Consider the following 14705-nt stretch of genomic DNA (forward strand, 5'->3'; position numbering starts at 1 on the left):
AAATCATTTAAAAACAAAAACAGTAATTTTATTTAAACAATCCATAAATACTGAGTGTGTGCTATGATTGTACAATTTTTTACACCTATTTTATTTTACACTACAATTTCATTATGCTTTATTGTTTTGGTTTCGTACCTAAAATAGCATTCTTGGCCTCTTCTAAAGCTTCAAAAATCACCGGATTAGAATTAGTGGGTTCTTCGCATAATATACACATATCCTTCTCTTGTGTTAACTTACTATTGGTTTTATCAGCCCCAACATTCTCGAAAGGTCTTTTCAATTTAATATCTTTCTTATTGTGAAGCACCCGTTCAAAATGCCGTATTTCTGCATCTTGCAGTATAACTGTGTACCTTAGTTCACTGACTATATCTTCTAGTTCGGTAAATCTCGCCTCTCTAGCTGCTTCTTTTTCTTTCTCCTTGTTTGAAGATCGGATGTATTCCGCTGTTATTGTTCCAGCAGCAGTTAAAAATATAATTGATTCTCCTAATAACTCTGCTCCTAAGTCAATTGCCATATTTTCGTTTAACTTTGGAACCTCTGAAGGTTTTCCAAGATTTAACATTCTCATCTTAACGTTGACTTCCATCCAATGATAAACTGAAATAACGATTTATCTTATTTATTATGCACAACAATTATCGTTTCCTATATAGTATATTTACTTTGAGCTGGCGGCATACAAATATAAGTTCGAAAGAAATGGCTATTTTTTGCCCTGTTTTTTAAGTAATTTGCTAATGGTTTACTTAGCTGTTTTATTGCTAAAGCTCCCAATTTTACTATAGGAAACGCACCAACTACCATTTTGAAGTTCTAGATTAATATTTTTATGATAATAATCAACTTTTACCCAAATTAAAACCCATGATATTAGTTTATCTTGGAAGAAGCCATTTTTGGATGAATAAATTCATGGCCAATAATCACCGCGAGGTGGCGACAGCGATGTTAAATGTTTCATAGTATAAGGCCAAATTTTATCCAGGCTTTGGTACTCGGGCTGGTGTATCGTAGTTGACCACACTAGAAATTTTCAGTTTTGAGGCGGGATGGGGAGGTCACTGATCCTTGTCAATTTCTTCCATTAATATACTTCTTGAGAGTATTTTAACTTAAGCTTAAACCCAAATTAAAGGCATTTGTCACGGCATTAAATTTCGATCCCTATGTTGAAAATACGCTCAAGAAATGGCGCAAAGTCACCTAAAATGCAGTAAGTGGAGATTGTTTATATTAATTTTCATGTTTTTCACAATACTCCGCTGAAAAATTATTTCGTTGGTTCATGCTGGGTACTAGACCGGAAAACGTGTAGGGTAAACAGTTTGTGCACAATAAACCTACGTCTACAATTCTACGGGTATCCCTAGGCGTTTTATATAGCAGTTTTAACCTGTCTATTGGTTTTTGGGGTAAAGTAAAACGAAAATATTAGACAGTGTTGACATACACGAAAATTTAAAATGGTCAAAGCTTGAAAGATTCTACAATTTTGATAATAAAAAAATTACAAATGGCTATGCATATTCCTCTGCTGGAAAATGACTAGAGAAAATATTTAAGGTTAACGTCGTCTGCTATATCAATTCATACTCCTAGATTCCAAAATTATTAAATTTTCGTGGGTGCAAAAACTGTTTATTGTCAGGTCATTTTTATTTGTTAAATATGTAATTTTAGGGCCATTTTTAACATGGCTAAATCTTTGATTTATTATAAGGGACTCTGGGATAAGAGTTCCTTTATTCAGATAGTATTCCGTCCCCCTGTTTGTATAGCTCATTGCGTGAAGTTTAAATATGATGCGTCATGGATTAAGTACAAGGACATTGCGATTTCGCTTACGTCATTATTATTATTAGCGGTGTATTTTTAAGTTAAAATCTTGAAACGGAAATTCAGATGCGAGACATCCAGTCTGTTTTCCCCCTCCCTCTTTTCCACGAAGTTAACCCATTTTATATTTTTTTGCGTCAAAAAGAAAACGAAATAATGAATTGTTGCGTACTTTATTTCGTTTTTCGATTTAAAGTTTTATCTGGAAAAGGTGAAATCGTTGAAACATCGTTCCATTTTTTTCTACGTCGAGTCGCATCGTTACGAAAACAGTAGGCGTATATTGAAATTTTCTTATTTGCGTTTCGTCACATTTTATTTCTTACATTCTTACAATACAAAAATTTCGTCGTAAGTATTTCACTCACTACATCTGCTATTTAGTTAGATATAAAATAGATATAAAAACACGTAAACGATCGTAAGTAATCAATAACTCATGCCTCTCTGAAATGCGGGAAAAGCGTCCTTTGAGTTCATATAACATTTTCCTTTTAGAAATTTTGAAATATTTAGAGATGGAAAAATACTAGTGCTAGCCGATATCGTAATTTAACCGATACCGATTATTTAACCGATAGTGGAAATTTGGGAAATCGTTACCGATACCGATATCTAACCGTTTATTATCGATACCGATTATTACCGATACCGATATCTAACCGTTTATTATCGATACCGATTATTACCGATACCGATATCTAACCAATTATTACCGATACCGATATCTAACCAATTATTACCGATACCGATATCTAACCAATTATTACCGGTACCGATATCTAACCGATTTTTACCGATACCGATATTTTACCGATTATTACCGATACCGACATCTAACCGATTATTACCAATACCAATATTTAACCGATTATTACCGATACCGATATCTAACCGATTATTATCGATACCGATTATTACCGATACCGATATCAAACCGATTATTACCAATACCGATATTTAACCGATTATTATCGATACCGATTATTACCGATACCGATATCAAACCGATTATTACCTATAACGATATCAAACCGATTATTACCTATAACGATATCAAACCGATTATTACCTATAACGATATCAAACCGATTATTACCTATAACGATATCAAACCGATTATTACCTATAACGATATCAAACCGATTATTACCGATACCGATATCTAACAGATTATTATCGATACCGATATATAACCGATTATTATCGATACCGATGACTACCGATACCGATATCAAACCGATTATTATCGATACCGATTATTACCGATACCGATATCTAAACGATTATTATCGATATCTAAACGATTATTATCGATATCTAAACGATTATTATCGATATCTAAACGATTATTATCGATATCTAAACGATTATTATCGATATCTAAACGATTATTATAGATATCTAACCGATTATTATAGATATCTAACGATAAATTACCGATACGGATTTTTTCATATTTATTACAATTAAATTATTCGACATACGTACTTAAAAATATTTGATAATCGATTCTATACCCAAAAATTGGTATTTGTTTGGTTATATAATCGATTATCAAATATTTTTTAGGGATGTCGAATACTAAATCGAATATTTTTTAATGGGAAAATATATGTACCGGTTAACATAACTGATTAAAGGGCCTGTGCAAAATCATAAAACAATTTAGGTAGCTCCCATTCCGTCTCTGGTTATAGCAGATCCGACCATTGATAATTTGGCATTTTTCAAACCGAATTTCCGAAATTCAAACGATTCTTTGACCCTTTAAATACCCAATAGAATTTCGAATATCAAATAATTTCGGTAAAAACGCGAATATTTGTTCTAAAAATGTTCGATTCAACCACGACGACTTTAAGTCTTACATCATAAGATTTGGCCACGGAGACTTAAATGGTACAGTTGTAAAAGGGGAAATTTTATAATAAGTCCGCCAATTTGTTATCCGTTAGGTGACTCAGTATAAATGACGTACGGACATTCCACCCACCCCCACCCAATAAGAGTGAACAATTTTGACACATCTCTCTTACCTTCCCCCGACAATACCTGCATATCTTCCAGAGACTGCTGAGAGAAAGGAATTTTTTCAATATGGGGAAATTTTCGCGGGAATGGCAAATTATCCATTTCTCTTTTCGTCATTTCCCGGCCGGGTCAAAACCCGTAAGAAAGTGTCTTTCTGTCGCGCGCGACCCCTGGCGAGGCCCTCTTGTATTGGCCGTAGGCGATTTGGGGAGATGGTGGCATCAGCGTATTTCCTGACGGAAGGAACTTCCCCCGACGGACTCGACGCCTTCTCTCCGGCGAATGAAACGGAGAAGGTTGCTCATTTTTCGCTCTCAGTCCGCACTCGCTACTTCGACACGCGCGCGTTTCCTACGAACCATTTATTCGCCGCTCCGTGATACCAATTTTTAAGTCGCTCACCCATTGTGTGGTCCTATTTGCTCCCCGCGAATGATATTACAATCCGAGTTCGGTTAGTTCGGCGGTTGAGATATTAGTACACTTTGTCGACACGTGTTTTGTCATTTGTTTTTGCGGATTTAACCGTACTTTATCGTGTTTTATATTGTTGAAGGTGAGTTTTTCCTTTTTTTGGTACACTTTTTTAGTTTCAAACTAAGTAATTATGGGTTATTAACTATAGTCAGAAGTAAATGAACCGAAGTTATCAGACTGCTAAAAAAAGTTTTTGTTTTTTCGAAACTATTTTTATACATAGAAATAGCTATACCCACAATTCCCAAGTGCAATTTATCGCGTCAAAAGATGGGGATGGATAATTAGCTTTTATTTGACTCGATTTTATCATCATTTTCATAAGGAAAACGCCCTCCGATTTTGAGCGGTATTTCGATAACTTCGGTTCATTTACTTCTGCGATAGTGAATGGTTTTTGGATGTAGCGGATTCGATTAAAGAAGCGAAACAAATCAAACTTTGCGATACCTGATTTAATTTTAATTTAACGGGAATCAGCAAAAGTTTGAGAATCTTCCAACCCCGCCCTTGTCTCTTTGCCTCTCCCAGGGCTCCCACCGTGTCCCTAGAATACGCAAAAAGTCCCTTTCTTTTTCAAGGTCATTAAAGTCCCCTTACTTATTTTAATGCTTCTGTTCAAGGGCAGTTGACTTCTCTTTAAAAACCAAGTTCGTTTCTTAAAATAAAATAAGTGTTTTGGGCGCCGATAATTAAAAATGAAATAAGTGTTTTGGGTGCCGATAATTTAAAATTAAATAAGTGTTTTGGGTGCCGATAATTAAAAGTTAAATAAGTGGTTGGGATGTGATAAGTAAAAATTAACTAAATGTTTGCCATAAGAGAATTAAAAACTAACTAACTATAATTAGAAACTAAATCAGTTTTTGGGAGCCGATAATTAAAAATGAAATAAGTGTTTTGGGAGCCGATAATTAAAAATTAAATGAGGTTTGGGGATGAGATAGTTAAAAATTAAATAAGTGTTTCGGGAGCCGATAATTAAAAATTAGATAGGTTTTTGGGAGCCGACAATTAAAAATTAAACAAGTTGTTGGGATGATATAGTTAAAATTAAACAAGTTGTTGGGATGAGATAGTTAAAATATAACCCAGTTTTTCGGGATGAGATAGTTAAAAATTAAATAAGTGGTTGGGATGTGATAAGTAAAAATTAACTAAATGTTTGCCATAAGAGAATTAAAAACTAACTAACTATAATTAGAAACTAAATCAGTTTTTGGAATAGTTTTACATTGATCCACATTCCTTTTTTTTTTCAAAACCTTGGTTCGTACTTTCATCTATTTCTATCATGAAAAGTTCATTTTTCCCCTAAGTATTTCTTAACATTTCCGTGGACGTCCTGCATTCAAGCACTATTGAAATCACTGTCCCAGTGCCCCCAAATTGCGATTTGGAGATTAATTTAATTAATTGATACAACGGTGTAAGTCGCTAGAAGACTTGGGCCTAAGGTGGTGCCTTGGGTATTAGCCAAGCTGATTATTATTATTATTTTTTGTTAAAAGTTTGTTCAATTGCGACCTCTCTTTTAACTTTTAACGATCTCATAAAATAACGAATAGTTTTTAATATTTGTTATTTGCCAAAAAAAATTAATATCAATTTTGCAATTAAAAAGAGAAGGCTTGTTGAATAATGTTTGTTTCATTAAGTTGCTAATATTCCCACCAAGTGTTGGAGTTCCCCAATCATTGACGCCAGTTGTCACTTCTCGCTTCTGAAATGAAAAACCAATATCCACATGTTTTTGTTTATTACTTTTCCTCAAGTTTTATTATGCTAAATTTTTTATAAAACTATAATCTATTTTCGTGAGAATTTATATTCAAAAGTTAAAACAATCGTTTTTGACTTTAAATATAGTTTTGTACTTAACGACCGTAGCTACCAATGTTTTCGGAAATCGCCTTTTAAATGGGATCGCAGGGTTGCCACACGTCAGGGAAAACAGGGAAAAGTCAGGAAATTTAAAAATAGCCTAAAAAATTAGGGAATTAAAAAATGGGCCTAAAAATCAGGGAAAGGTCAGGGAATTTAAAAATGGTCCTAAAAAGTCAGGGAAAGGTCAGCAAATTTAAAAATGCGCCTAAAAAGTCAGGGAAAGGTCAGCGAATTTAAAAATGGGCCTAAAAAGTCAGGAAAGGTCAGCGAATTTAAAAATGGGCCTATAAAGTCAGGGAAAGGTCAGCGAATTTAAAAATGGACCTAAAAAGTCAGGGAAAGGTCAGCGAATTTAAAAATGGGCCTAAAAAGTCAGGGAAAGGTCAGTGAATTTAAAAATGGGCCTAAAAAGTCAGGAGAGGTCAGCGAATTTAAAAATGGGCCTAAAAAGTCAGGGAAAGGTCAGCGAATTTAAAAATGGGCCTATAAAGTCAGGGAAAGGTCAGCGAATTTAAAAATGGGCCTAAAAAGTCAGGGAAAGGTCAGCGAATTTAAAAATGGGCCTAAAAAGTCAGGGAAAGGTCAGGGAATTTAAAAATGGTCCTAAAAAGTCAGGGAAAGGTCAGCGAATTTAAAAATGGGCCTATAAAGTCAGGGAAAGGTCAGGGAATTTAAAAATGGTCCTAAAAAGTCAGGGAAAGGTCAGCAAATTTAAAAATGCGCCTAAAAAGTCAGGGAAAGGTCAGCGAATTTAAAAATGGGCCTAAAAAGTCAGGAAAGGTCAGCGAATTTAAAAATGGGCCTATAAAGTCAGGGAAAGGTCAGCGAATTTAAAAATGGACCTAAAAAGTCAGGGAAAGGTCAGCGAATTTAAAAATGGGCCTAAAAAGTCAGGGAAAGGTCAGTGAATTTAAAAATGGGCCTAAAAAGTCAGGAGAGGTCAGCGAATTTAAAAATGGGCCTAAAAAGTCAGGGAAAGGTCAGCGAATTTAAAAATGGGCCTAAAAAGTCAGGGAAAGGTCAGCGAATTTAAAAATGGGCCTAAAAAGTCAGGGAAAGGTCAGCGAATTTAAAAATGGGCCTAAAAAGTCAGGGAAAGGTCAGCGAATTTAAAAATGGGCCTAAAAAGTCAGGGAAAGGTCAGCGAATTTAAAAATGGGCCTAAAAAGTCAGGGAAAGGTCAGTGAATTTAAAAATGGGCCTAAAAAGTCAGGAGAGGTCAGCGAATTTAAAAATGGGCCTAAAAAGTCAGGGAAAGGTCAGCGAATTTAAAAATGGGCCTAAAAAGTCAGGGAAAGGTCAGCGAATTTAAAAATGGGCCTAAAAAGTCAGGGAAAGGTCAGCGAATTTAAAAATGGGCCTAAAAAGTCAGGGAAAGGTCAGTGAATTTAAAAATGGGCCTAAAAAGTCAGGAGAGGTCAGCGAATTTAAAAATGGGCCTATAAAGTCAGGGAAAGGTCAGGGAATTTAAAAATGGGCCTAAAAAGTCAGGGAAAGGTCAGGGTATTTAAAAATAAGCTTAAAAAGTCGGGAAAGGTCAGTCAATTTAACAATGGGCCTAAAATGTCAGGGAAAGGTCAGGGAATTTAAAAATGGGCCTAAAAAGTCAGGGAATTTAACAATGGGCCTAAAAGGTTTAGGGAATTTTAAGAATTTGTAAAAAGTCGAATCTTTTTTTACTTTTTTAAGGTAATTTTACTCTAGATCTATGGCAAATTCTGCTATTATTATTTAGATCTTTGAAAGGTTTTTTAACGTTGAAATAATTTTTTTTACTGAAATATAAGTGGATTAAATTTATTAACTTCTGATAAATGTAAAAATTAAATTAAATAAAATAAAATGGTCGGGGAATAGTCAGGGAATTTGAGTCTGAGAATATCGTGGTAACCCGGTATCGTCATTTCATTTATTTTTATAGTTGGCCAGATTGATTTTGGTAGAAGGTCCCCTTCGAAAAAAAGACAACTTGAACTTAAGGGCCCTAATCGAGACGGCGGGCCTAGACCCATATAGCGACCGCGCCCAAGGGAGATTTGATCGTGGCTCGTTAGGATTTTGTCCCCTTGGCCCGAGAGGTCCGAAATTCGTATAAATCCCGTACACTCAAGAGAAATTATTATAGAAATTTCAAAATCAACTTGAAAATCCCGAAATTTGGGGGAAAATCAGTTCCAAAACCTCGAAATCAGCCTAAAAAACTAGAAATCAGTGTGCAAATGTCAGACCCCTCGCCCTGGCCAGTTTTGGAAAAAGCTCCAAAAGACACTTTATTAATTACTTGATTATTGGTTCAAAAATTGGGAGTCCTTACAGTGCCATAGCTAGGGGGTAAAGGGGGTACGCGCCCCCCGAAAGGTATATGGTTGTATGTTCAACTTTGTTTTCAATTGTGAACTACCCCCCACGTCGTGAAAATTCTGGCTATTCAAATTATCATATTAGGGCAAGAAACAGTCAGTGGATTCTTTTCGCTTGTTTTACACTAAATTAAACTATTCGCTTGTTCGTTCGAGTACTCGATCGAGCTTCGAAAAGCCTTAGTTGAAAAGCTGGAAAATGGTTCGAGCTAGGCTTAACTTTCGAGTACTCGAAACTATTATTTTTACCAAGGCACTAGTCGCGAGCTTTTAAAAATGGCGGGAAAAGCTACAAAAAAAAATTCCCTTTGGTCCCGCCTTAAGATCTCTTATTGGATGAGGTACAAGTCCTAGTTGTTTCTGATTGGTCACTGATTTTAAGTGTATGAAACGAAACCAACACTATAAGTTACATAACGTAGAGTGCCCTAGTTGTGTATTGTCAGTTGTTTGGCGGTTCATCAGTCCACTCTTTTCTTGTTGTAATCCCTTGTATGGCCAGTTATTAATTTAGGCTTCACAACTATGGCTTCAAATAAACGTAAAAGCCTTGCCAGTAAAAATTATTTTAATGAAGAAATAGTAGAACCTAGTTATGAAAGTGAAGATTCTAGTTTACAAGTTCTGAGGAAATACAGTTAAGCCTAATTATTCGAGTACTTGAAACCCCCTTTTTAAGCTAAGCCTAAAAGCTCGATAAAATTTTAAAGCTCGGCTCGATACTTGAAAAGGGAAATTTTTCATACTCGAAGCTCGGCTCTAAACCCCAAAATCAAGGCTCGCACATGCCTTATAAACCTGTCGTCCTAGCCTTCGTAAAAACACTGACCACCTGTACCAAGAAGAACTTGCATCAACCTCGAATAAAGGTAGCTCGTAAAAACCTTTATTTTACGAAATGAAAATATAAAAGTTGTGCGCGAGCCAGTTACATTTTTTATAATCACGCGTGCTCGAGCATCTTTGTACCTTAAAAACTGCCTCTACTTGCCGTAAGATGGCGCGTTCTTATAAAAGCCGCTTCACATTTTAAGCAATTGTCGGCTCTATCATTGCCACCTGTATAGTGATAAGGCCCTTTTTATTAGAGATGGCAATGAATCTACGCGATTCTTCGGTAAAAACCACTTTACTGGAGAGAGTGGTGCCATCTATTAATGGCACAGGAAGCCTAAATTTAAAATTGCGAAACCATAACGGCGTCAGAGAACCATTGTAGAGTATTATAATTAGACTTATACTCTACTTAGTGAACTTTAACCTAATATATCCCATATAAAATTACTATAATTTAAGTTATTGTCAAATTTAAAAACGAGCCAATCAACGCGAGGGGTACTTTTGTGTCCCGGATTTTGGGTCAAATTGATTTCGACACTAGCGACATCTTTTGAAAAAACAGTTAATATACGTTGAGCCGACACTCACTTTAAATACCCACACTCGCTTTAAATTACTACCAGCGATACGTGTCCCTCTTGGGGTAGGTGGTCTGTGGTGGCAGCTTATTTAATCGCAAACACACAGTGCGTAACAAATTACAAACGTTTCATAAATTGAGTGTATAGAATGCTTTATATAAAGTGATGACACACACTTTCTCCCTTGCAAGTAGCTTGACATCCCGTGCGTTGTCAAACGTGACATTCCCCGTATCACGCGGAACGCTTTATTCTCGCCTATCTCCAACCGAGCGTCAAAGTAATCCCGAGTCGAAATATTTTATCACGGAAATGTTTTCTAATATATATATTGATAGTTTAATAGCGGATTATTAGCAATTTGTTCGACTGACCCGCATTCATAATGGATAGCACCCGTGACCCACCTTCGAATCGGGGGCAAAGGTTAAAGGGTGTATAACTTCCCTTACGTTTTTACACGCAATCCTTAGGGATTTGTACGTACTGGGACCACGTACAGTGTAGCCGATGCCGCCGTATTCCACATAACTCTCCAAAAATTAGGCTTAGAAGGGCCAGGAATATATTAATCGAAAGGAAATATTATGCCCTCGGTAACCCGCTATAAATGTTTGCAATCGGTGCCCTAAAAGTTTATTATTTTTCCATTTAAGTGGTTTTTCGCGGGTTTCGACTTTAAATATACATACTTTTTAAATTAAAGGGAATATTATAACTCAAGTATTTGGTGTGGAACACCAACGTTTGCAGCTCTAGCCGCTCTTGCCTTTGGCTTTAACAATGTTTGGCGCCACTGTACAGGGAAATTGGAAAATTGAAGGGGTCTTCCATAAAGATTGCTAGATCGCTAGATGACTTGGGCCTAAGGTGGTGTCTTGGGTATTAGCCTAGCTGATTATTATTATTATTATTTTATATTCCCCCGAAGACCGACTGGGTTGAAAATGATATTTTTAGTTATTACTGATCATTTCTGGATTATATTCAGAAAAATTCAACTTATCTAAAATTAATTTAAATTACGATATTCGCGTTTCGCTGCCTTATTTCTAAAACCAGGTAACTCAGGTAACTCAAAAAATTCAATTTTGATAAAATTCCTCTTGGGTTTATTAAGTACAATATGATTGAAAATTGGTTCAAATAAAAATTAAATATTTAAAATATATTTAAAGGGAATATAACCTCAGGTTTTAGGCGTGGAAGACCAAACTTCGACCATTTTCCGCTCCCTCCTATGACTTTAGATATTTTTGGCGCTGTTTAGTGACTTCCCGCCATAATTGCTTACATAAAAAAGCATAAAAAACATAAAAAAAACAACTTGAGGTTATATTCCCTTTAATACAACGGGGGATTGTGCGTATTTACATGTCCGTGACATCTTGTTATCTTTGGATGGTTCGGCAGGAAGGGTCGAGTCCAATAAGGGCGTTGAAGAGGACGCGTGATTAAAAGCGACAATTAACCTTGGAAGGCAGCCGTTATTAAGAAAATCTAATTGATGGTGGCTTCTGAATGGATGTTAATGAAAAGACGGTTAACTGATCGTGGCAACCTTCGTTCGAAGTCCATCACCACTTTTCGCTTTAATCAAATGACGGGATGTTAGCCCGTTTTACTCAAAATATAAACTAGGATCAGGGTGACCACACTTCCTATAAATTATAATTTTTCCTATACTTCGATTGTCTTCCTATAATTTGTCAATTTTCCTATATTTTCCTATTTTTCGATATGTTTTACTAAAGCACTAAATTCATTGGCTTTTACGGCTGACTGCTGGTTTAAAATGAAAATGTAATATTACCTTAATACATTATCGAGTCTCAAAGTCTGTGATGTTTTCATATTAAATGCAATCTCTCTATTAAACCAAGGTAGCTTTAAAAGCATTTGTTTTATCTATAATTCCCTATAAAATCACTGAACGTTCCTATAATTTCCTATAATTACCTAAAAAATTACGCCTATAATTTCCTATATTTAACTTAAAATTACTCCCATAATTTCCTATAAAATCACTGAACGTTCCTATAATTTCCTATAATTACCTAAAACATTACGCCTATAATTTCCTATATTTACCTAAAAATTACTCCCATAATTTCCTATATTTACCTAAAAATTACCCCTATAATTTCCTATATTTACCTAAAAATTACTCCTACAATTTCCTATAATTACCTAAAAATTACTCTTATATTTTCCTATATCTACCTAAAAATGACTCCTATATTTACCTAAAAATTACTCCTACAATTTCCTATAATTACCTAAAAATTACTCTTATATTTTCATATATTTACCTAAAAATTACTCTTATAATTTCCTATAATTACCTAAAAATTACTCTTATATTTTCCTATATATACCTAAAAATGACCCCTATATTTTCCTATATTTACCTAAAAATTACTCCAACAATTTCCTATAATTACCTAAAAATTACTCTTATATTTTCATATATTTACCTAAAAATTACTCTTATAATTTCCTATAATTACCTAAAAATTACTCTTATATTTTCCTATATATACCTAAAAATTACTCCTATATTTTCCTATATTTACCTAAACATTACTCCTACAATTTCCTATAATTACCTAAAAATTACTCCTACAATTTCCTATATTTAACCAACAATTACTCCTATAATTTCCTATATTTACCTGAAAATTACTCCTATAATTTCCTATATTTAACCAACAATTACTCCTATAATTTCCTATATTTAACCAACAATTACTTCTACAATTTCCCATATTTACCTAAAAATTACTCCTATAAAATGACAATGAATTTCATATTTTCCCCATAATAAACTGGAGGGTTTTACTTTCCAGTGGTCACCCTGTAGGATGTATTTATTTGTATTTAGGCACGATCCTTAAATAATTATATACAAAATCAGACCAAAATACACAAATTCGCAGGGGAAAAATGGTCAATCCTAGATTCAAACTTGAAATCTTTTCAAAATTAAAAACGGGTAATCCATAAACCTTAAATAATAATATACAAAATCAGACCAAAATTCACAAAATCCCAGGGGAAAAATGGTCAATCCTAGATTCAAACTTGAAATCTTTTCAAAATTAAAAACGGGTAATCCATAAACCTTAAATAATAATATACAAAATCAGACCAAAATTCACAAAATCCCAGGGGAAAAATGGTCAATCCTAGATTCGAATTTGAAATCTTTTCAAAATTAAAAACGGGTAATCCATAAACCTTAAATAATAATATACAAAATCAGACCAAAATTCACAAAATCCCAGGGGAAAAATGGTCAATCCTAGATTCAAACTTGAAATCTTTTCAAAATTAAAAACGGGTAATCCATAAACCTTAAATAATAATATACAAAATCAGACCAAAATTCACAAAATCCCAGGGGAAAAATGGTCAATCCTAGATTCAAACTTGAAATCTTTTCAAAATTAAAAACGCATAGTTCTTAAATAATAATACAAGTACAGAACAAGATCCATGAGAAAAAAACCTTATCAAATCGATAAAAAATCAGGGAAAAATAAACAAATCCGGCAGTGTGTTTTATTTTAAATGACTGTGTTCTCAATTTGGAATCTTTATTTCATCTTGGTATTTAAAAGGTAGCTTTCTTAATTAATGCCATTCGGTGCCGGAATTGGTTTCCAAGTGCCAAACTAAGAGTGACGTCGTCCACGTGGGACCCCCTCCCCCCCCCCCCCTAAAGACTCGGGAAAAATATACTTCTTTATTGATGTCGAAGAAAATAGGGTAGAGAGAAAGAGAGATAAATAATGAAAGGCAATGCTTTATGAAAGCAGATATCGGAAGGCAGAGGTTGGGAAATATATCGCACAAAGAACATCCCTTCAGACTCAAAAATTTACTTTTTCTTTTTTACGATCATTGGAAACGCATTCAAATGCTAAACATGTACGCGAACAAAACCTGTACACCCCTGAAAGTCAGTTCAACCGCCAAGCGCTTTCGAGTGATTTCGGCCACGCGTGGACACGACGTCACCCCTTCTTTAGAGAACATAAAGTTAACAAAATGGCGGACACAGGTCGGAGAAAATAGGGAAAACTCCGGGAATTTAAAAGTAGGCCTACAATAGTCAGGGAAATATCCGGGAATTTAAAAGTAGGTCTGCAAAAATCAGGGAAATATCAGAGAATTTTAAAGTAAGCCTTCAATAGTCAGGGAAATATCCGGTAATTTAAAAGTAGGCCTGCAATTGTCAGGGAATTTTAAAGTAGGCCTACAAAAATCAGCGAATTTAAAAGTAAGCCTACAATAGTCAGGGAAATTTCCGGGAATTTAAAAGTAGGCCTGCAATAGTCATTGAAATTAACGGTAATTTGAAAGTGGTTGGAGATAATAATCATAATAATAATAAGCAAGGCTAATACCCAAGGCACTACCTTAGGCCCAAGTCATTTAGCGAATTTTAAAGTAGGCCTACAAAAATCAGATAATTTAAAAGTAGGTCTGCAATAGTCAGGGAAATATCCGGGAATTTAAAAGTACACCTACAATAGTCAGGGAAATATTATCAGGAATTTTAAGAATTTGAGAAAATTCAGGTCATTAAAACTATAACCGGAAGTAAAAAGATTATAATCTGGTAAAAGTAAAATATAAAGTTCCAAAATTATAAATTTTGGCCTTAAAAAAG

General features: G+C 34.6%; 2 protein-coding genes across 5 annotated transcripts in view; one reads left to right on the forward strand and one right to left on the reverse strand.

The window, feature by feature from the left end:
• Positions 1-24: 24 nt before the first annotated feature.
• On the reverse strand, positions 25-1142 carry LOC149934828 (optic atrophy 3 protein homolog). Of its 2 annotated transcripts, XM_090181153.1 has the most exons (3): positions 675-1142; positions 244-609; positions 25-168 (listed from the first exon to the last, which is right to left on the reverse strand). In XM_090181153.1, the coding sequence occupies exons 1-3, from the start codon at positions 814-816 to the stop codon at positions 119-121; spliced, it is 558 nt and encodes a 185-aa protein (XP_090037279.1). In that variant the 5' UTR covers positions 817-1142; the 3' UTR covers positions 25-118. The 2 variants fall into 2 exon arrangements, with proteins under 2 accessions (XP_090037279.1, XP_090037277.1); XM_090181151.1 differs by having other exon boundaries at positions 29-609.
• Positions 1037-14705, forward strand: part of LOC149934829 (putative protein kinase C delta type homolog) — a 138053-nt gene continuing 124384 nt past the window's right edge. For 2 of the 3 annotated variants that reach the window (XM_090181146.1, XM_090181150.1), the window contains exon 1: positions 1037-1225. In XM_090181146.1, the coding sequence (XP_090037272.1) occupies positions 1179-1225 (47 nt within the window). In that variant the 5' untranslated portion in view covers positions 1037-1178. Of the gene's footprint in view, positions 1226-4337; positions 4439-14705 lie in introns of those variants that run through there. The other variant, XM_090181148.1, reaches the window with a different exon arrangement.

The sequence above is a fragment of the Leiobunum rupestre genome, chromosome 7, assembly GCF_980474605.1.
Source record: "Leiobunum rupestre chromosome 7, qqLeiRupe1.1.hap1, whole genome shotgun sequence".
NCBI lineage: Eukaryota > Metazoa > Arthropoda > Arachnida > Opiliones > Sclerosomatidae > Leiobunum > Leiobunum rupestre.

Excerpts from the sequence above, each read along its gene's own strand:
- LOC149934828 (XM_090181151.1), bottom strand. The coding sequence starts at position 816 with ATGGTAGTTGGTGCGTTTCCTATAGTAAAATTGGGAGCTTTAGCAATA. Across the intron at positions 610-674 it reads TTGTATGCCGCCAGCTCAAA|TTTATCATTGGATGGAAGTC; the intron begins GTAAATATACTA and ends TCGTTATTTCAG.